The following is a 23861-nucleotide window of genomic DNA, read 5'->3' as shown; positions in this document are numbered from 1 at the left end:
CTCGCTCGCCGCTCTTAATTTAATCGTGAGAATCTCGCGAAGCTGAATTACCTGAAATGTCCATTATTGCCTTTCAACGCTTTCCTGACAGAATGCTTCCTCTACATCGATTGTTCGGCCGACCTATTCTTTTCGCCTTTTTTTTTAATCATATAACACGCATTGAAAATGCAAATCCGGAGTAGTCGAGTCGTAATCTAAGCGTGAGAATTCGCGCAACTAAATTGCTTGAAACACCCGTTGAAGTTGCTTCAACAAGAGTCTTCTTTGAATATCTTTTTTATCCATCGTCCCATATTTTTCGATCAATTTTTATAATCAAATTTGGATTCTGTAATGTATAAAATTGTAATAATCATGGACTTTTTTCAGTTGTCCAAAAATTTATAAATTATAAATGTTAAATCGATTTATTAGGGGATTAAGAACGATACAATATACAATATTTCCGTTCTACTTACTTGCATATAGCTGCTAAGTGTCTCGTCTCTTTTAACAAAGAATAGCATTACTTCATTTAATCATTAATATTTTACTTATAAAACACGGTACTTGCATGATCTTAAGATATAGAAGCAGGAAGACAAGTAAAAAATACCATTTTTCAGAGGAAAATATGATATACTTTCTTGTATGTACGTATGTAGTGCTACACTTTTACAATATGTACAATGCTTGACACGGACATTGCCGCCGTGATTCTCGCTACGAAATCTCACACTTTACATTGATATAAATAATCAGGCCTGCATTGTGACATGTATAATCGGCGTTAAAATGGTCGAGACTCTTTTTTTTCTCGTGTTCCGAGAGAGATATTGTTAAAAGAACAATTATAGGTTTCGGGCTTTTTTTTTTATGCCGATTATACATGCGCGTCGTTTTATATTATACAGCATAGTCTATGATGTAATAATTTCTATCTGTAATAAAATATCTCGCGGCTGTTGAAGTATTGGATTTTGCGCTACGCGTTTAGATACATTTACAGTACTCGCTCTTCTATCTTTATTGGATACTCGTACTTAAATATAAGCGCGATTAAAAATATAATACTAATTCTTCGATAAAAAGAGCGTAAATTTCTTTGGTCGATTGGCACAAGCACCGGTCAGTCTTCGCGGATCGACATAAGTGCTACTATATATACAATTAATTTTAATTAATTAGAATAATTTACACGTCTACAGTATTTACATTCGAGAAAAGATCTCGCATTAATGGTACAACAACAACGCCAATAGCCTGATTAGTATATTGTTTAATATTAGAATACCTTATTTCAACGCTTGCAAAAATTGAAAGGATGAAAATGACTAATATAAAATTATACAAAATTTATTTACAGAATTTTCCACAGGATTTTGACGGGTTATATCGCCAAAACGGCTTGAGATATCGAAGAAAGATGTAAGATAAAATTGAATAATTTCAGCTATTCTGACTTTGTGCCTTTGAAACTTTGTGTTTTTTAAAACATTATTCGACGCAATTCTTTATTCCCTATAAAAAAAGTATTACAATATTTCCATAAAAATTATTAGGTTAAGCGTTATTTTAATTTAAAATTTATAAAATATTATTTATCTGTTTTGTTTTTAAGAAAAAAGTGCAATTTTTGCTGCTGCATGCACGCGCATAAATGCGTAATAATAATGCGCAAAATTAGAACAGCTAAAACCATTTGATTTTGCTATATTTTTTTATCAAACCTTTTTGATGATATAACCCGTCAGTGGAACAAAAATTTATTTAGGACTTTATATTCAATGTACATTAACTTCAATATACAGAGTGCCCCGAATCCGCGTACACGGAATGCCCAGTGTGGTTCTCTGTGTCAGACGAAGTAGCCTTTTTTTGCAGTAAAATTGCTAACTGACTTAAAAACTCAGATGCAATTTTGCCTGAGGAAAATGTTGCTTCTTCTAACACAGACAATCGCACTGTGTATTCCCACTGCGCGAATTTTGAAACATTCGATATATCAATTTACTATACATATATTAAAATTTATTTAGAATTATATTTTCTAATATAAATAAACTTTATATAGAATTCTTATATTCCATTTCACGATATCTTAAGAGGTTTGTGAAAATCAATATACATATATCTTTTGCTCTTGCTTTCAATTTTTCATATATGGCTTTCAAATTCAAACGTTCGAATATTAATTAATATTTCACGTCCGGTATTTTCGTCGAATTACTCCTCGTGGAGCCTTCACGAAATTCGCGTCCAGCGCGTGTAAAATATTCTTAACCCCTTCCTACGCGGTGCTCCCGACGATCACTATTGTGAAGTACTTAAGTGGAGCTGGATTAAAACATCGCGAATCATTATTGTCTCATCTCGAGATATGTGATACAAAGTACGTACAAAGGAGTTGAGCCTCTTCAAGTCATTAATATCTTAAACTTCATCCACATTAATTTTAGTCACAGTGACTCGGCTAGCGTTATCCGCGTTTAATAGTAATTATACTACACTGACATGTCCACTTTCTTATATTGTATTCATCGAAGTCGCATTGATGTTCGAATCGCTGTTAGAAGCATTGTTCATATCATTACAATGTAATCGGAATTGATTCCATCGAGCTTTTATAGTTGTCATTTGAATTATCCATGAAAAAATAACGATAATAGTACTATATTCATTATTTTATTTTGTATTTTTTCTTGCATTTTTATTCCAATAGTATTTATCAAAGCTGCGATAGAATGTTGAAATCAAACAGATTCGCTTTCACCGCCACTGCAGTCGTCAACGTCGCTATCATTGAGATTCTACTGCGATAACGTGATAATACGAGTAAAAACGATAGAATTATGACCAGAGTCAGTTACGTGTTTCCCAAAGCTTAGCTCACAAATGGAACGCCGGTTTTGCCGCAACTCCTTTTTCTCTACGTGAAATTTTGTGAAGCATCTATCACACAAAGAAATACCTTTAAATAATATTTTATCATATTCTTATCGAACTCGCGCGAAAATTATTTTTATCGAGAACTTCCGCATGCAGATAAATATATATATAGTAAGATTAAATTCGACGTACGCGTCCGAAGAAGTCTAATGTAAAAAACAATGATTTTTTGACGATTGTATCATTTAATAACAATATTATCACCTTATGGCACTGATTTTCTGGCAGCAATTACGAATTACCTTTTAAGGTCGAGACACTCCGTTCCTCTATCTTCCATAGTCGTTTGTAGGGCGTGACGTAGGTGACGTGAGACCCAGTTGGGTTGTACGATTCATTGTTCATCTGATGCCCAGCGTATTGCTCTCCAGCACACTCCGACGTTGCGCAATGACGCTGCTGTTGTTGATGATGATGATGACGGTGATGATGATGATGCCCGCACGCGCCATCGTCGCAAGCCGCGTCGAAGTGCTACGCGCAGGGCACCTCGAACTGATGTCAGTGAACAAACTGATGATGCGTCTCGTAATGAGGCTGATGGTGCAGCGGCGGCGTACCGCCGCTCACCGGTGCCGTCTGATGCGCGTGTAGCTCTTGGGGAACGGTGCTGGGACTGTACTGCTGGGAGTCGACGATGACGCTGGTGTAGCCGGCCGACGAAACCTCCAAATGATGGTGATGAGGATGCTTCACCGTTCCGTTGCCGTTACTGTGGTGAACCTGAGGGTGACTCTGCTGGTAACCGTCGTGGGGCTGAAGCGCCGCGGCGTTATAGCTCTCGTTGTTGTTGAAACCGCAGGTCGGGTACATGATTACGCCTCCAGCCTCGTTCAACGTCGTCGACGATGTCGAGTCCGGCGGCATATGGTGATGATGATGATGATGGGATGTGTGGTATCCCGACGGCAGTAGAGAATTCGTCAAGTGCACGTCCAGACCGTCGGTGCTACCGCAGGAGCTCGAGGATGTCGAGTAAGGTCGCTTCTGTTGGCCGCTCTGAGGGCTGTGCTGCTGCTGCTGCTGCTGCTGCTGTTGCTGCTCGAGGGTCGTCAAAGAGGTCGCACTCTGATGCAGCAGATGCTGCTGAGGATGCTGTCGTTTCTGCTGGTTGTTCTGCGGGCTGTGCTGCTGAATAGTCAGGGACGTGGCGTGATGCAGAAGGTGCTGTTGGTGCGTGTCTTGTTGGTGCTGCAGGGTGTTTACGGGGTCTTGGTGGAGGTCTCGAGATTACAAAATAGAGGGTTAAAATTGAATAAACTGTAATCCTTATAGGATTAATGAAAGATTAATGATCAAAAGTCTTTCATCACTCCTGACGGACATTTTTACATTGTAACAGAATATACCGTTATACCTATCTATGCCTGATTATGTATAAATTTTATACGATAATATTTCAAGATAGAATATTTTTGTAGAAATAATGACCCTTCCTTTTTTCCTCATGCCAGAAAAAATAGCGTCCGGAAAAAAAACGCGTCCTTCGCTCAATCTTTATTGCGTTATGTATTTCAGTATTTAACAGTCTATATAATTTGTAAGAAAAAAATATAGAAACTCAGACACTATATTACTGATCCCAAAGCCTGTTTCAGACGATCTATATATTTTAGGGACTTTATTTACAGTTTTATTCATTTTAATTCGCTATCTCCAAACACAGGTGAATTTCCAAGATATAAATCAATTGTGAGACTCACCATTGTACTGGTAGAATAAATCCGGACTGTAGTAAACGCTGTCCTCGTGCGCCGCACCATTGATACCGTGCGGCGCATATGGCGAGGATGACAGGTAGTGGTTGTGATTAGTCGAGCCTGCCATGTACTCCGAGTTTGGATAACCGGAACTGTCGGCGTAATCGGTATCAGGTGGCTCCTTGGTCCTACTGCGGTAAGAAGGCGGGCTCGGGCTGTGATTGTCCAGATCACCAATCGTGACGGGCGTCGACACGGGGGCGCTCGGTGGATTTCCTGGACTCGAGCAGGACGACTTTTGTTCGCAGTTCAGGATAAGGCCCGTGCTCTCGGTGGCCGTCAAGACGTAGTTCACGGACACGATGCAGTGCGGACGCGAGCTTCGTGAATTGTGCACGATCGTCACGTACGACTGCATCCATACCCAACCGCTAGTTTTTGTTAGAAACCTGTAGTATCTCGTTGTCACCTGACCTTTGCGCAACACTGTCAACAAAACAACGGCACCCACCAACTTTTAGCGAAGAATCAACGTCGCGTTTGATGATCATAAAAATTTACGACGTATAATCTATATCGTATTATATTAATGAATAATAAATTAACGATATAAAAAAATTTAACAAAATTTTATAAGACTGATGTAGGAGAGAAAATCAAATGTCATCGTTAGTTTAACGCTGTTATCTCTGATGACGGGGCTAGGATAAAAAATAAGCGAAACTAAGAATTATTATGAAATTGGAAGGAAAAGTTTTAATATAATTCAAAAAGGAAGGATTGTGTCTTTCGCATTTGCGACTTCTCAAGAAAAATCCTAGGTATCTATGGCGTCGCCGTCATCACGTGTAATCCCGGAAAAAAAATCGAGCGGAATAGCATTTGCGATGTGGCGCAATCCTCAGGCGCAGACATTAGCGGCATTATGTCAGACTCCCTTCGAGTCGCGCTCGTGAAACTGCGAGTCTGTTCAAACAGTGATAGCAGTAACAGCCTCCTACCTCGCTCACACCTCTCGCTAAACCTCCCTCGCTTCTACCCGCTCGTCGCTCTTATCGTCACTCTCACCCCCTCTGTCTCTCTCTCTCTCTCTCTCATTCTCTCTCTCTTTCGCGCGTATAGACGCGTACCCAGCAGCCGTCTCTTTTCGTCGGCGCGCCGTGGCAACGTTGTTCAATCAATAATGTACACCCTAGGTGCACCACGTGTCCACATACTTAGAATAAGCGCGTGTGACGGCGCTCCGAGGAGAGAGAGAGGAAAAATGGAAAAGAGTGGAAATACGCTGTAGCTATCCGCGCGCAAGTGGCACGTAAGATCAAAGGACGTTTCGTAAGGGTGTCGGTGAGTTAAGCAGCGTCAGCTACTCTCAGTCTACAAAGAGCTTATCCTCATCGACGTATTGTGTCGACGTCGTTTGAAAGAATTCGCGCCGGACCGTCGGTCAACGGCGAAACTATCGAAGGAAAATATTTTCGAGCGTTTGTGTTTCCGATGTTATTATTCAGACAGAAATAGGTGACCTTTAAATCGGGAAAACACGAGCGAAAATGTAAAAGCATAATCTGCGAAAAGCAGAGAGATGCTGCGGCTGGTAATCGCACACGTAAAAGGAAAAGTCGGATGAAACCTTTTTTATCAATAAATATTTTCGGCAAAGATACCCATGTTAATGCAAAATAAAACATTGCAGCAAGCTGAAGATTACAAAATAGATTTGCAATTTGTTAGATAGATAACTGGGGAAGGAAAAATCTAACTAAATCAAATTGACGAGTATACAGCTACATTAAATTGATAACAAAAAATAAATTAAACATTCTCTGCTTTATCACTAAACAGATTGTTATAAATGATAGCAGATGTCAGGATATTAGTGAAATTACTTTATTCGTCCGATAATGAATTGCATCTAATAACACATAATGAAATACTTACGAACATGATGAGCATGTCGCAGCTGCAGAACGTCGCATGTGTGCACGTAGTGGTATAACGTTTTCTCAATTAGGTCCGGTGGATCGTAGCCTGTTAATTGAGCTACTCTGTAACAGCACCCAAGACACCATATACATAATACCATATATCTATCTCCTCTTTAGCGAGTTACTTTCTCCGTTTCGCCCAATGCCAACCCGCGTATATCAAAAAGCTTACATATTATATTTTCTCTAAAGAGAATCATTAAAAAATTTTCCCTGAGAAGTATATTTTTATTTAAATTAAATATCATTTTTTTATTTTCATTTTAATGCAATTTTGTTGTAAAGGGATGCGTATATTGTGTAAATTGTGTAAAATACTACCGCGGTTATATTCCCCGTGTAACTCGCAGCACCCGATATCACTCACGCTGCGTTCCAACGCTGCGGAGATACAGTCCAAAAGACCACAGAGATAGGTCCGCTGATCGCTTTCCGCGGATTGGGGCTTGTTTTCGTCGGGATTTACGGTGCGAGCGTCGCGAGTTTGCACAATCCGCGTGAGCCGATTCCGATCGACGGTATGTATAAAATTTCATCGCGCGCTTCTATCCGCGCTATATTTATACTGCGTCACGTGTTCGTTCCCAGTACAAGCGAGCGGGTGTGTAGGGCTCGCCGGGACCGCCGGTGGTGGATATTTATTTGCCGTGGATGGAGAGGAAAAAAAAAGAGGATACGCGGCAGCACGGTAACACGAAACTGATTTTAATGGCCGTATCCCTCTCAACCGGGGGCAATGCGCGGGCCTTCCATCGAAATATTAATGGCGCAATACGACACCCAACTATAATTACATTGGAAATAAATAATCCACTGTGTCCCGGTGCTCGAGTCAACACCGCTCGCTTCCTCCAGCAGCGGCAAGGAGATCCGGAGAAAAAAGATTTATTCAAGAAATAGTGTTTTTGCTGATTATAAATTTTATACACAGATATAATAATGTTAATATATTTATAATTAATTTTAGTATTATATTGTACTATATTCGTGTCTTTATACTAGACACATAATTCTCTAGTTTATTTGTTTTAACTGAGAGACTTTCACGTTTGGAAGCTATTAATTGACCAGTTTCTATTTATTTCTTTTGCAATTAATGACAGAGAAAGAAGAGGGATGATGCGTAGCTCCATGCGAAAGCGATTGACTTATAAGACGGCTACAAAATTTGATCCCGATCTTTATCCCATGTATGTCTCGGTTTTATTATAAGAGGTTGAATTGGAGAGTTTTAAGAATATATATATGAATGATAACCTACTTTGGAAATTCTATTGTACATTACGTATTGTACAGAAGTAAACATGAAAGCGACTTTGTATAATATTAGACATCAGAAATTTTATAATTCTTTAAAGAAAATATTGCAAGAAATTTATATATATAAATATAAATATCTTACCTTGCATCGAGGAATATGAGCTTCAGATCGAGCGAAGCTCGGAACATGAACATGTTGTGATGCAATTTAATCTCGGTTATGGAACTCGTCGGCAGCGAGTGGCCGACCGCCATTAAACCGACATTACGGATGCATCGTCCAACGCCGTCCTCATATTCGGATCCGATGGGAGCCTCCACGATGCATTTTAAATAGCCGGAACAGTGTATGACCTACAAAAATCAAATCAAAAAGGTCGCTGATATATGTTTCGCTTTTCCAAAAATTTCTCAAAGGCATACAATCTTTTAGAATCTCTCAAATTATACACGTCAAATTTTGACAACGATAACTTGTCTACTTTAAGTAGAAAATTGTGTGAAAAGTTATCATTGTGAAAATTGTATATTATTCTATAATTTGATCTTCATAAAAAAACCCGAATTTTTTTAAATTAAAATTTTATTTGAATACTTTTTAATACTGCTTAAATATACCTTGAGAGAGGATGGGACGAAAGAAGTTTCTTCCCATCCTCTCTCAAGGTATCTTTAGCGGTATTAAATTTTAAGCAGTATTAAAAAGTATTCAAGAAGAAAGTATCTAGAAAGAAATACGTTTTATTGCTTTGTTAATACTCTCTTTTTACGTGCGATTCTAATAAATTTTTATAGCGCGTAACACGTCGTCGCATTGCGTGCATACTTGCAATTCGAGATGCATTCGCGACGTTATTCCTTGACCGAGAGCATAAAGTACGTGTGATACTTGAGTGATATGTACCCTCGCGAGTCGCGGTTGAAGTATGGATGCTCGCGCAGAACAACGGTAAATTAACAATTCCTGCTTAATTGAATGACTGATGACGCGATACGAAAAAAGTCTCGCTGAACATCACGCTCCGATCTCGAGTGCCGGGCGAATTTGTGAAGCAAATAGGCCCCTTATTATGCCCGCGTTGCATACATCATCTCATATGCAATTCCGGTGCATCGGCGCGCATCGCGGCGCGAGAGGGACTTAAAGAAGAGCGGAGTTTGTGACACGAGGGCGGTCGACCACTTTTAATCTCACCCCGGTAGCGGATCTCACGCGTGTCTGATCGAACAAAGCAAGCTAAGTCTCGAAAGGCTCTTTAAAACATGAAAATGGTGCAAGTTTGTCTCCAAGTTATGATGTACTTGAATTTATTTCAAATTGTGTTTTTAAGACAAACAGATGCCAATAAGTTGCATCATGAAGTCGAGGCTAATTTAACGAGACTTTGTAATAATTCTCAAGATTTATCGGTATCATCCTAAGATGAGACACTCGGAGCAGGTTCTTTCTCCGTTCTCACTCGAATTTCACGCAATCGTTAATCCGTACATTTCCGTTCGCGCGTCGACAAAAGAAAAGCCAACTACAATCCGCCTTTGTGCGTGTGTAAGTACCATAGGGATAAGCTCGCCCTAGCCCCAAAACTCTCTCGGTTGATCTAACAGCTCGCAGGGGGTTGCATTCATGACTATGCTCGACACCATTGGGGATCTTTATGCGCGATTTCGTCGAGGGTTACCGTCATCGTAGTATTACGGTTTGAACGAGCTATTTGTCAAACATTTTCCTCCGCGAGGAAACTGCCTTCCTCGGTTAGCAAGTGCAAGGTATATTCGCAGGTCCCTTCACCTTCTCTCGTCTCCTCCCTTCGCTTCAGAACAATAGCGTCGTCGTTATTGCCCGAGCATATGTCGAAAGTTTAGTGATACCCGGGAGAGGATAATAAGAGCAGTTTTACTCGATTTCGGAAAATTAAGGCATTGCCGTTCATAAATCGGGATTAGTGTCTATACGCGATTTTTCGCATTTTCACGACAAATTGCGTAAATCTGATGAATAGTTTCGACAGTGTAACATACTGACTGAAATTGATTCTTGCTGCACACATATTTATGGTTTGTTTGAGAAAGCGAATAGTGGAAGAATAATTATTTTTATTTTATCTCGATTTTATTTTTCAGATGTTAAATTTCACGCGTACATAATAACATGATATAATTTAATATTATTTATTGTATCATATATGTATCTATAATATTGTATAACTTCAGTCATTTTCTTTAATTAATTTACGAGTTAGGAGCTTATTAACAGTATTAATCAAAATTTACTTAATGAATTAATTTAAAAATTATAAGATAAGAAAGCTAAAAAATCAAGGTGAATCACAACTTACACTCTATTTTTATCATTTTTACCTATTATTTTAGAAAAATTATAAATGTTACCATTACTCTACTTTTAAATACAGGTATATATAGGTATACAGTTAAATATAGGTATAATGTGGTTTTTGTTTATAAATTTTTTGTAAAACATTGGTATATATTAACAATGTACTATCAATAAATCGTTGAAAATGATTGAAAGAAATAGATAAAAAGCATAGCATTTTTTCTAGACAGACTGGATACGAGCGAATTTTACCATCTGCCCGATGCGTTTCCTTTACGACTGAACGTGACTGTGACAATTGCGTCCCTACTTATATAGCTGATCAAACTTTATCTCTTATTTAGCATTTGGTTTTGTAATTATATTTACATATAATATATGTATATAGTAAAAGAATACTAATCGCGCAACTCTTATCCTTCCGTTAATCTCTTTCAGTCTCGGATTATACATAGAATAGTGAAACTATCGTATATTTAACTTGCTCCTTCCCGTCTTTCTTTCTCTCTTGTTTCTGTAAAAAGGATTACTTATCTGTTCTTAAAATTACTGCCGTAAGCTTGTCTTAAAAAATTTTTGACTTATATTTTAAAAAAACGAGATTTGCAAGACATTTCCTACTTTTGCTTAATACTTATTTTATCTTTACTATAATAATAATTAATAAAATTATATAATCCAAAGTTACAATGTACGTGGAATTCAAAATCTTTTTCGACCATGACTGATGTGTTAATATTTTGAAAAATTTTTTGATCGAGTGTCAACATGTACATACATACGTACATAATAGTAACTTAATCATTTTAAGAAACTTTAAATGTGTGTGCTATCCCCGAGGACGTTTGGTATATTAATTGGGCATTAATTTAACATTTTATGAAAATTTATTTTTTCTTGTTTACCTTGTATCCTTCCGTGACAAGACCCGCGTTCCTTTTCGCTAGGATGCACTTCATTCTGAGGAGAAAGGCACGTTCCAGCTCGATCTCACCTCGCGAATTCGGCGGCGGGAATGTGAAACCCGCCAGATCCGCAGGGCTCTGCGGAAGATTCAGCACGGAAACCATCTCGTTGCGATCTTCCGGATAAATGTATTCGAATATGCTGTTTCCCGTTAATTCCACCTGCACATACGAACAGTTTCCGTCAATAGTTTCCGGATTAACGTGGACTTCCATTACCTGGCGTAGCAATGTAACATATACACACGATGTAATAATACGATACACACAACACATAATAATGCAATTTTGCGCGGGAAATTTTATTACAAATTATACATGCAAGATATTTTCAATATTATTCATTTATTTGTTTTCATATTTTCTTGACATTTACATATTCAGAGATACGTAGTTGTTTAAACATAAACGTAATTGCGTAAGTAAATGTTGAATACATTTTTTCCTCAAAAAATTGCCAAAATTGAATTATTAATTAGTGAACTAAATGAGGGGATATCTCCCACCTGCGACAAACCTAAGTGCACGCTAGCAGTCTCGCTTATGTACATAATTTTCCCGTCCGGTGCCACGACGAAGATGAAGCCGTCCAGTGTCTGCAGTCAGAAATAGCCTGTTATCACAAGGTTAATTCACGACTCACGCGAATTTATTAGGTATTTTTACGCCGTAAAATTTTCGAATTTTCCGCAAGCGGAGGATTGTATTCTGGATTTATATTTGTTTTTATTAATCGGTGAAAGAGAGAGAGAGAGAGTAAAAGTGACGATCACTCACTTGTAAGAGATGCGAACCCAGTTCCTTGATGGTGGTCTCTAAGGGATTGTTGGGCGGTGGCGCGGCACCCCATTCGTCTCCGAGACCTGAAAAAAACTTAATTAAATCAATCTTCTGCTTTTAATATCGAGCGAGAACACAGGCCTGTTTGAAAGTGTATGCTTTCTCTTGGTGAAATGTATTGATTATTGCGACTGATGTTCATTTCTACGAATGTAGATTAACTTTAATCTCGGTGTAACTCACTTTTATATATTTTTTTAATTTTTAGAACTAGAAAAAGACAAAAAGTAAATTAAACTGAGATTAAAGTTAATCTACATTCGTAGAAATGGACATGACGCATACACGTCATATACAACTTTTGCTGAATTTACACTTTTCAAGTTATCATTACTAATTTTCATAAATAACAATGTTCAACAAAAAAATTGTTTCTATTTCTCTTAAGTATTATTTAAGACACATTAATCGTCAGAAACCGAAAGATTAAGAGATGCGCAAATTTAAAAACCGGCTTTTGAATTATCAAAACGTATAAAAATACGCGTCAAAATTAGAAGAAGCCGAAATCTAATTTGATAAGAAATTACTGTCGCTTTTATACTGAAGTAAATTTCAGTAAAATTATTCATGTCACGTACTATGTGTTCATATTTGAGTGTGACATTTCAAACGTCGTGTATTCTAGAGCATATTTCTCTCAAGTTTGATTATCGACTGACATATTTCTTGGAAGAATCGTCGATCATGCTGTTTCAATATACGACACGTGTCAGATTTTACGATTTTATCTTTATTATTATGTCAACGTACAATGGCGCACGTTTGACAGACAGCTCGATCCATCTCGAAGAAAGAAACTGTCTCAGTTCAATATCCTTCGCTATCACCGCGTTACATCGAGAATTTTACATTAGAATCCGATATAACAAGCATGAAGCTCGGGATAGAACGTGAGGAATTGTTAAAGATGGATTCGTCGAGATTTGACGTAACACCGATATTATTTTTAAAGATCACTATTACAGAAATCGTCATATTTATTAATAAATCATAGATGAGAAGTTTAAAATAGCGACATTACAACGCGTCTCATTTAATATCGATTTCCGACGGTTGTTTTGAATTGTGAAGGGTTAATCTTGCGGTAATAATCGACGAGACGATCGGCCTCTCGAGAAATTTCACGCTCGTTTTTCGACAAAGCGCGCGAGGAAGCGCCCTTAAAAGCGTCGTCGTGAGGACGCCGTGTCTCTTTTTACCCGAGAATAAAGACGGGACGATCGTTCTAGAGGGATGCAGCCACTTGAAATTCAATTCGCCAATGTCGTGAGAGGGGGAATCGAACTGAGGGAGGCCATTGTAACACTATAACGGCCCCCATGCTTTGCTTACAAAGCGTTGGGAACTAACAATGCATTAAGTGCGCAATCACATCCATCTCATCCGATACTATTTGCCCTTTGCGCGTAAGTGTCCGGTTGCTAAATTCATACCAGCCCTATAACAACGGCAAGATAAAAAAAAGGCATGATTTGCGGCTATTTATGCTCAATTATGGAGTTTGGATAACGCAATCGTTCTGGTAGGTTCAGATTGATTTCGATAAACAAGTGGCATTGTATGCTGTTAAATATTAAAGGATGAAATTTAAACCAATGCCTTGAGTTAAATAACATTTTGTTATTTTTAACTACCATGTGGGTTGAAATATACTATTTTAACACAAAACAGTATTATTTCAACTCCATTTTAGTAGGTTTAGTTAAATTAATATTGTTTTAATTAAATCAACGACATACTGAGTTGGAGCACGTATTGAGTTGGCGATCTATGGGAATGGTTAAAATGACTCAAATTGGATATAATTTGACACTACAAATTTAACAGTGTAACTTATGCCGATAAGTACATTATTATTTATTAATCATTATTCTATATATCGATTCGATTTGATAATATAAAAAAAACTCGATTATAACAAATAAAAGCAAGATTTACCAAATGGGCATATTCGTTACCATGAGGAAAGACGGCTCTCATCTTGAGATAACTTGTGGTCAGTCTGATGATGCTGGCCTTGTCCAGTTGTGTGGTAATGGCAGCTGGAAGTGGTAGCAGCTTCGCCAGCTCCAAAAATTCCTGATTCTCCTTAACGCGGCGCGACCGCGCTGCGTTTTTGCTTTTTTCTTTCATCACGATTTCCTGCAGACCACCGGATGTAGTGGAGCTAGCGATGCCGTTCGAATTGTTGTTATTGTTGTTATTGTTATGATGATGATGCGGATGATGCGGATGATGCGAACTCAGATCCAATGTGTCTGAGGGAGGACTGCTGTCTGCAAATAAAAGGGATAATTTTCGTGAAACATGTGTGTCAAACGAATGTGTTTAACGAATTTCATTAGAATTTTATTAGCGTAATTTAATAGCATTGTTATAACTGTCATATACAAACAGACAAATAAATAAATAGCATCTTTCAGTTTGCTTAGCAGCATTTAATTTTTTAAAACTCTATTTTTAAATTTAATTACATTTTGATTAAATTTTAATTTGTCTTTACACATTTTGTTATTTCTTGATGAAGTTTTAAAGATTTTTCAGACTTTAAGAAGCTTCGAATTTTCAAAACTAAATAACATATAATATTTCTATCCAAAAGAATATATATTAGTATATTCTATAATATATATACATATATGTATCTTCTTGCATATGTAACGTTACATTCTTGATCAAAATTGAGGGAAGGTAACTCGTAATTCCTCGATGTTATCGCGCGTGTTTACGCACGTCGTTCTTAAGGATAGAACTTAATACGTCAAGAGTGGCATTAAGGGTTTGCGCTCGCGACCGGGGAGACTAGACATGCGCAACCTACCCGCGTGCATGTAAAATCGATGCAGCAATAACGCGAATCGCGAATTGCATAAACGACAGCATAAAGTAGTCGCGGCGCTATCAGCGTACCCAGCTGAATTAACTTAACTCCGCTACGCGGAGTTCGAGTCCACGCCCGCCGTAATCGCAATTCATCGGCATCGTTAATGTCGCCGGCAGAAATGCCGATATCCTGTAACACCTGATATCCTCGCATTGCTGATAATAATCGGATTGGAAAATATGGACGTTTGCCCTCGTCTTGTCCTCGTATTATGTATATACAGAAAATGATCACACCTTCCTCGCAATTCAGGAACGCTCCCTATTTGGTTATATCCGTTATATATATCTATCTTTGTTAATAAATATCAATTATTGTGAAATATCGTCGCTGGAAAATATTATATTCTCTCATATTATAAGCTATGAAATTTACATGATATGCAAACATTCATATATTGTAATTATATTTTATTATTTCTAAAATAATGTGAATAATGCTTTACACTCGACGTTGCTTGAACCCGATGTGTCAGGCAATGTTGTAAAAATTTCATACAATTTTTTACGTTTCATGTAAATCGCCCTGGATAACCGGGTGTGTCATTGGCCCCGTAGAGATCGGAATTTTGCAGGCGCAATTATTTGTCTTGCAATATTGGCGGTCGTGACTTTATTTCGAAATCACGTTCGAAGCTTCCAAGCCGAATTACATTTTTTCCCAGATGAAATAGAACCGTCTCTATAGACACATGGTATATAATCCATAAAATCGAGACTACGAATGTTTTTTTTAATTTTCCATAACTTTGCGGGCACGTAACAAATTTCGAAAGTATAAATCGGCAAAAAACTTACACTCGAAGAGCCTATACCGTCACGTTAATTTCGCGGGTTTATATCTATGTAATAAAAATATCTCAAATAAGGAAATAAGGAAATAGAATTCATAAATTGCAAAAAATGTTAAATATGGTTAGTCGTACATCGAACAAAATTTAAAAGATAAAATTATTCGATTAAATTTGCCGTTTGCTCGACATATTATTATACGAAAAATGTACAATTCAATTACTGAATTTTTTACTATAAATTTAATAGAAGGCCACGATTCAATTATTGAATTTTTGATTATAAATTTAATAGAAGATCTATACGAGCCTATAAAGGACGGATTTACGTGCAATAAAGCTTCAACATTTTTTTCCTTCCTCTTTCACTTATGTGCAATTTAATTCTTCTTACGCACAGTAGACTTTTTTATCTGATATTCTGATACCGATTGCAACCTTTGTCAAAGCTTTCATCAGTCGCTTGCTCTGAATGAACTGATAAGTTTACTCGATTAATGTGAGAAAAAAAGGGTTCGAAGTTTTATAGCATGTACAGCTTTGGGCTCGTATAGACCTTGTATCAAATTTACAGTTTATAAACGAGGCAATTAATGTTATGCATTTCTATTCTCAAGCTCTTTGATTTAAATTACACATACACTCGCATCAAGCACGCGTGCGTACCAAATACCTGTAAAACACAGACATTTATATAAAATTAAATCCCTTAAAAATATCTCACGTTTTAAGTTGGAAGCTGGAGTGAATTCCTCAAGTGCTCTCCAACACGCACGGTCGATGCGAAAGGGATTTTGACCGCGGCGTCGTCGTTCGCGAGTGATACGGCGCGTAACGACGACGTCGAAGCTCCTCGTTATAAGAAACGAAAGCAAAGGGAGCAAACCGTCATTAAAGCGCCGGCGAGAGAGCAACCTAACGATGTAGCTACCCGGACTTCTCTCGAATGGAAATTCGTTTGAATAATGCATTTTTTTGTCGCTCTATCTCTGCATTTGGTGACGGTTCCGACCGACGCTCAACACCTCTCGATTTCCCTTAGATAAGTATCTTATCAAGCGCGTAAAATGCGCTCGGTCTTCCTGTTTATTTCAAAAAAGTCATCACTCTGTCATCTCTCTTTCTCTCATTTAAAAAATCTCAAAAATAAAAACGATATAGGGTAAATTCGAGTGAGATGACCTTAGAGGAGAGATGGCCTATTCATGTTCATTCGATACTAGATGGCGAGCTAGATTGAAAGAACATGGGTGGGCCATCTCTCTTCTATAGCCATCTCACCCGTGTTTGTCTTATTTGTGTATGAAGACTTTTATCGAAACATTAGAAAAATCCTTTTGAATAATTTCGGATAACATTCTCTAGTTAGTTTCGAAGATCTTTCTGCTTATAATTAACATAAATTAAACAGATTATTCAATTGATAACAGCCCGCCAGCTTTTAAATTTTAAGTAAACGTTAAGTAAATTGAAGGAATGATTTTTCTCGTAGAAAGTAAAAATATTGTCACATATCCTTTCAAAGTATCTCTCTTTTCTACGTAGAAATTTATTTTAAAATATTATTTATTTTGAAAGATTAATCTTTCCTTCACTGATTTATGAAACACCTAACTCATGAACGTGGTAATTCATAATAAATAACTCCAAACGTCGATCGTTAGAAAAATGTCAAACAGTTAAGAAAATTGCCAAACGGAAGCGTTCGCAACATCGCGATGAATTTGCGTGTGCATTATTCCGCTACCAGGAAGTATCGTTTCCAAGATAATCCGCATAACTGAACAGTTATCCTTTTTTCGCGCATTCGCAGAAAGCGCGCTCAAACATTCGTTCGCGCTCGTTGCATTACCGGGAAAACTGCAGGCCGTCACGTCGGTGACGAACAGGTCCAAGGAAAAGTGACTCCACACTCCGAGAATAAGTTGCTTCCTCATTGGCCGGTCTCGGTATCATATACTTCCATATTGCGATCACAAGATCGAGAACTATTATTAAGAACTATCGTCGGTGAAAATTAGAGAACACTCCTGACCAGAGGCGCCATTTTGTGGCGATGCTTGAAACACGTGCGCATTACTGCACGAAATTGAATAGTTAAAGGATGAAAATTATTCACGATTAAATATGTTTACGACAGTTTACATATATTAATAAAATTAATATTGTATTAACGATCGGAGGTTTTATTTAAAATATCGAATAAAAGATTTTTTAAATTTAATTTTATAGTATTAATTGTAAATATTTATATAATATTATTAGATATTGAATTTGAGTTTCTTTCGAGATTAATCAATGTAAGAATTGATCGGAATTTAGCTTTTTATATGCAGGTTTGCTTTCAGTTTTATTTATCTTTATTTTATTTATTTATTTAGAAAAAGAAAGAGAAAAGTCTCTCAGTTCTATTCTGTTCAGTTAGATTTGTTTTTCCTTGTTTTTATATTTGCGTCTTCTTGTAACAGATATGATGTATAAAGAGAAGAATTACTCTACTAAAGCCGTAAACTTATATATATCCGAATAATTTAATACTGAATTACCTGAAATAATTTTCAACCATTTATCCAAGTATGAACAATCGCATAATTCCGATTTTAACGATCCGAAAAATCTAATTTTTACAAATCCGTGGATTCAAGAAATTTAATTACTCCACAGAGATGATAACACAGTACAATGTACCAAAATTTATTTGAAATAAAAATAAAAATGAGCAAAAGAAAATGAAATTATTTTTCATGTATTTATAGTCACACAATAAAAAATTTACATTAAAAATCTTATACATTATTAATGTTTTTCGGTGAGAAATATCCTTATCGGAATATTTAATCAAAAATTATTTTTATATTATATACTTATTATTTCGAATATGTGTCTCTTTCTTCACACAGATCAACGAAGTTTTAGAAGTACTTTTTCCAGGATTAAGGATTTCCATTTTAAAATATGCATGTATTACGCATGTGACTACAAAGCACGCAAAAATAATATTTTTTTTCTTATACTCGTTCTAATCTGAAGTTTTAGAAGTACCTTTTTCCGGATTAAAGATTTCCATTTTAAAATATGCATATATTACGCATGTGACTACAAAGCATGCAAAAATAATGTGTTTCTTATATTCGCACCGTTCTAATCCGAATATGAATTGATAAATTCGCAAATTTAAATAAACTAGATTTTTCGGGTGTGGAGCTTATACATATGAGCAACTGAGCAGCAATTATTTTGAATAATTCACGTATATTTGAATATTCAGAAAAATCTGAATCGTATTTATTATGACGGATCATATGTACATAGTACCTTCCTGATTTTCTTGTTTGTGTCTAATTCTCCAATTTTGGATATAAGGGTCACTTCTCGGGACAGCCGACCCGCGTCCGTAATTTTCCATCGGTGCCATGTTGCACGCATTCTTCCTATCGCAACTAGCTGAACTCTGACACCACGTAGATCGCTCACAATGTTTTGCACGTGTCGCCGACGACGTTGAAACTACTTAATCATCAGTTCCGAGCACGCGTATATTAAGAAACTGCTATGACTATCTGCGATTATTGCAATTTCCAAACCACGTGATCCACGACATCGGACGCGCACGTGTCATTGATCGAAGGAATCAATGAATGCCCGATCAATGTTGCACCGAAATTCAAAAAGACTTGATTCACCGCGATCGATTATAAGAGAATCTGCCGATGTTAACAAGACGACGTGCGAACGTAAAAAAGAGACTCGCTCGTGCGTCGCGCGTTGAACTCGACTAGGGAGCATTCATTTCAGAGCGACTCACTATTCTCTCTTGCCGCTGAACCAATGTCTCCTCTCTGCTTTACCTTACCCTTGCTCATCTCAACCAACGCTGTTTCCCGATGGGATAGGTAAGCTGTGAGAGGCACCACCCTTATTTTAAGCTCCACCCTTGATAGCAGGGTCAGTCCCGGGGAGGGTCAGGAATTCTCCAGTGGGGTGCACGCACGTGCGAACGTTCATGTATGCGCCCTCCCCCCCCCCTTTCCCTTGAAAAAACCGAAAGAGCAGCTGAAGCCCGAAGGATAATTGTAACAAAACGTTCTTGCCACCGATTTATAATAAAACTCGTTACCTATTTCAACTCTGCTTTCCAGAAAGGTAAAAGACCTTAGTTTTCTCGTGAAGAAAAATTCACGCTCCAATAAAACATTTTTATAAAATATAATTAATAGATCTGCTTGTGTATTAGGAAAAACCTATACGAATTGCTTTTCTGCAAAAATAATATTTCGGTTTTGAATAGAAACGGATAAATCCTAAACTAACAGGTAGATAGTACAGATGTTCGAACTTTGTTACAGTTTTAAAAGAAGTTTTGAAAAGATTAGGTTTTAGTTGAGATTTTTAAATCTTCGTGCACGAAGAATTCTTTTTGGACAGAACTTTCATAATCCGGTTGCACGTGTTTCAAGAAGGCCTTGACAGCGTTATAATCTTGAAGGTTGATGAAGGTGTTCGACTGAGACATGCCGATAGCAACATGGCTAAATATTTATTTCCCCGAAAACAACAACCTGTCAGTTGCTTCCAATTTACACCTGTAAAAAAATTTTCTGAAAACACGCCAAGATTTCATAGGCCGGTATTCAGTCGGTTCTTATATTTGAGACCGTCTTAAGTATACAATCTTAAGATGTTTCAGATTAATGAAATAAGTTAGACACTTTATTACAGTTGCAAGAACATTAATAATCATTTCATCAAATATTTCTGTGTTCTTTCATGAACTCATTTTAATCTATCATGATTATTATTTATTTTCCCCCAATTAGTCATTGCATTTTTAACATAACGAAACATTTCACAGGGTACAATGAATACAATTTAATATTTAGGAGAGTTATGTCACGAATTATGTAATTTTCCTAAGACTTTATTTTTCGTAAAGTAACGATCAGTACTCGTGTAATCAAGAATGCATTGCTTTTCGTTGCTTCGACGTTCCGAGTTCAGAACGTCATTTAATTCCGCGTTGCGCGGCACGATAGAATTTTCACACACAAAGACAGAGAGAATCACGGCAACATCTGATTTATTAATCAGCGCTTTCCGATATAATGCGTTCACTCGTTGCTCTCTCTCTCTCTCTCTCTCTCTCTCTCTCTCTCTCTCTCTCTCTCTCTCTCTCTCTCTCTCTCTCTCTCTCTCTTCATTGATAAAAATCGCCATTCGTTCGCAGATTTTTACAGTTATTACATACCATTACGACTATAATCGATATCCGGGTATAGTAAGTAAGCGCGGCGAGGGAGGATGAGGCAATCCAATTTGCGACCACCGGTATCTGTCCCCGTCGTCCAATTAACGGATCTTTCTTCTAATCTCATGGATTCACCTGGCGCCCGCCCGGATAAATCCCGACCTTTTTGCTCGGATAAAAGAGAAACTGAAGAGGGACGATGCGGGAAGAATGACGTGCAATTATCTAGGTACGTCGATTGCGCTATATGTGTCGGAAGTGCCGAATCGTCGCGTATATGAAACGAGAAATGGTATTACATTCGATAACGATTACCGATACTGTTGTACATATCGAAATAGACAAAAAGTTCTATCTAAAAAGAATTCCTCGCGCACGAAAAGTTAATGGATTGGGAAAAGGAAATGATGCCCATAATTATCTCCCACAGAAATTTTTTTTAATTTACGTAGAATGTACACGCACGTTTTTTACAATTTTCAATATTGTTACATCATATACGATAAAATGTTTCACGGTAGAATAGAATGCGAATGTCTGGCGGCTTCACGTGTCTCACGATATGACGCTGAAGTAAGGGAAAAATCGGCCACAAATCTCATGTAAATGTTAGTGCAGTGGGTCGTCGAGAACGGAGAGAGGGACCCGCTTGTAACTTATTATTTTTATCGCGGCATTTCTTATGCGAGGAGGGAAATAAATGGCGACGGCGCAACCGGCGGGAAGGCGCACTGTACAGATCGTGCAGGATGGCAACCCAAGCCATCGTGTCGCTTGGGGGAATCGCCGAAGATTTTTCGGCGCGCGGGACAAAGAGAACACCCTCCGCTCGTCGATATACGTCAGGGAGTTTGCGCGCAAATACGCGCAAATACGCGCGAGAGAGAATATCCGTGTACGCGCGCGAAACAGGCGGAGATAATATTTGCCGGGATTTGCACGCGTGCCCGGCCGTCGGCCGTTATTTTCGTATCGTAATGTGTCCCGCGTCCTATTCTCTTGCCGTCGCGCGGGATGAGGCCACGTATCCGTGAGAAATGACACATCCGCACGCGCGCGATCCCGCGCCGCGCCGCGCCGTGCCCATATTCTGTGCGCGCGGGCCAGGGTAAATAGGTGTTATGCACCCCGCGCCAGAATCGCGCCGGTGTTATCCGAATTAGAGAGACTACGTGCTTGCCACTCGCTATCATCCGGCGCTCCATAAATTCCCATTACGCGACGCGCGTCCGATAAACCTGTATCCTATAATTACATTTTCACTGTTTTTTTATTTTTCTTTATTTCTTATTTTCGAAATAGATCCAGCGGCGAGTGGCCTGAATCTCTACGAAACGGTCGAAAACGATTGAAATTATCGCGGTGTTTAATTATTCTACACTTGCTTAATTATGTCCGGCTACTTATTTGAAGAAACAGCCGTCGTTGAATCTTTCTTATTCTCCTTTCACCGTTCTGTTTTAATTAATTCAATGCGTCTCTATTCTCCCTCCCACATAACTTCGAGTTAAAATATAATCACACAGGGTTGTACTCGATAATTTAACTGCAATGAGAGATTCAAGAATAAAACTTTATTAGGATCTAACCTATATTATTTCTATTGTAATTGCAATGAGAGATTCAAGAGTAAGACTTTATTAGGATTTATCTATATTATTGTATTGTAAACTCTCTTATTACGGAAGAACAATTTAGACGCATTAAAAAATATCATTATGAGTATGTAAATCTGTGTTCGTTTCAATTATTCACTGTGATATTTAGTGAGAAATTTTTTCCTTCACAATTTCTCTCTTTCGAACTTGGATTACGTTACAGGATAGGGTCGTTCTGCTTCGCGCTGTTCACGAAATGTTCAGATCTCTCGGCCCAAATCGTGAACAAAACATTGTCGATCGTTGATGTCGCAGGTAAATGTCGAAGTTACGACCTACAGCAACTTTTACGCGTTAATATGCGCAGGCACACACGATGCTGCTGTGCCGTATACAATCGCTGAATGGATTTCGGCCTCCGGTCTCTCGACCGATCGGGGATGATGAATTGCGCGCGCTCCCGCGCGGCACCCTTATCTTTTTGCCGGATTTCCGAGACGGGGGACGAGGTGAGGGCGTAACGGCGTACCAGAGAAATATCCTGGCTGGCTGGCATTGCCGATAGAGAATGGGCGACGCCATAGTCGAAAATGTAGGTGAGACCGAAGTTAAGCCCCAGCGGAGTTGCAAGCTCGCGCCCGTTCGCGTTGCATTCAGTCGATCACGTACGAAAACGATCAAGGCATTTCCTGCCGAAACTGCTACTGCTGCGCAGAAAATGGGAACGCAGCAAGATAAATTTATGTTAAATTCGTCCTTTCAGAGATAGCCGCGCTTTTCAGAACGCACCTGAACTATTCCACAAAGGCATTTTTTTTTAATTCTTGATTGAGAAACGATCTTCGTTTTGCGGTTTTCCGGCGGTATCTCGGCGTATCCTGTCACTTGAAATATGCTCGCATGTACGGTAAGAGCAGTCACTTTTCAAGATGATTTATACACCATAAAAACGAACACTCTAATATTTTCTGCGTAAGCTAAGAATTTTATGAATTGTCCTTTACTTTCCAACGTTTCGGTTCAACAGCGAATTTCGATTTATTTATAACTGTACATTTAATCAACGAGTTCGAAAAGGCAATTCTATATATAGAACTACTAACATAAATAACTACAAGAATATATATTTTTCACAACACCTCTACGGAAAGTTCGACTTTCCATGCCTGTAGAGAGGGGCGAAAGCGGTCAATTTCACGCCAAGGCGGCATAGCGGGCGGAAAGTAACAACTTTCCTCCCTGTTTAGTGGGTGGAAAGTGGTCACTTTCCGCCCTAGGGAGGAAAGTGGTTACTCGCCTTCGGCTCGGGCGGCAAACTTCACACT

The 23861-nt window shown here is 38.1% G+C and overlaps 1 protein-coding gene across 4 annotated transcripts in view; it reads right to left on the bottom strand.

Annotated features, from left to right (window-relative positions):
* Positions 1 to 391: 391 nt before the first annotated feature.
* Sim (bHLH transcription factor single-minded) overlaps positions 392 to 23861 on the bottom strand; it is a 40968-nt gene continuing 17498 nt past the window's right edge. For 3 of the 4 annotated variants that reach the window (XM_071715467.1, XM_071715464.1, XM_071715455.1), the window contains 8 exons: positions 13978 to 14295; positions 11954 to 12039; positions 11683 to 11772; positions 11117 to 11338; positions 8019 to 8230; positions 6570 to 6676; positions 4635 to 5117; positions 392 to 4154 (listed from right to left, as the gene is read on the bottom strand). In XM_071715467.1, coding sequence (XP_071571568.1) covers positions 3433 to 4154; positions 4635 to 5117; positions 6570 to 6676; positions 8019 to 8230; positions 11117 to 11338; positions 11683 to 11772; positions 11954 to 12039; positions 13978 to 14152 — 2097 coding nt within the window. In that variant the 5' untranslated portion in view covers positions 14153 to 14295 and the 3' untranslated portion in view covers positions 392 to 3432. The remainder of the gene's footprint in view (positions 4155 to 4634; positions 5118 to 6569; positions 6677 to 8018; positions 8231 to 11116; positions 11339 to 11682; positions 11773 to 11953; positions 12040 to 13977; positions 14296 to 23861) is intronic. The other variant, XR_011719440.1, reaches the window with a different exon arrangement.

Source organism: Temnothorax nylanderi, unplaced genomic scaffold (assembly GCF_030848795.1).
Source record: "Temnothorax nylanderi isolate EJ_2023f unplaced genomic scaffold, tnyl_v1.0 TNYL_tig0006_pilon, whole genome shotgun sequence".
NCBI classification, from domain to species: domain Eukaryota; kingdom Metazoa; phylum Arthropoda; class Insecta; order Hymenoptera; family Formicidae; genus Temnothorax; species Temnothorax nylanderi.
Note: the sequence above shows the minus strand (reverse complement) of the source record. Positions and strands in the feature narration are given on the sequence as shown.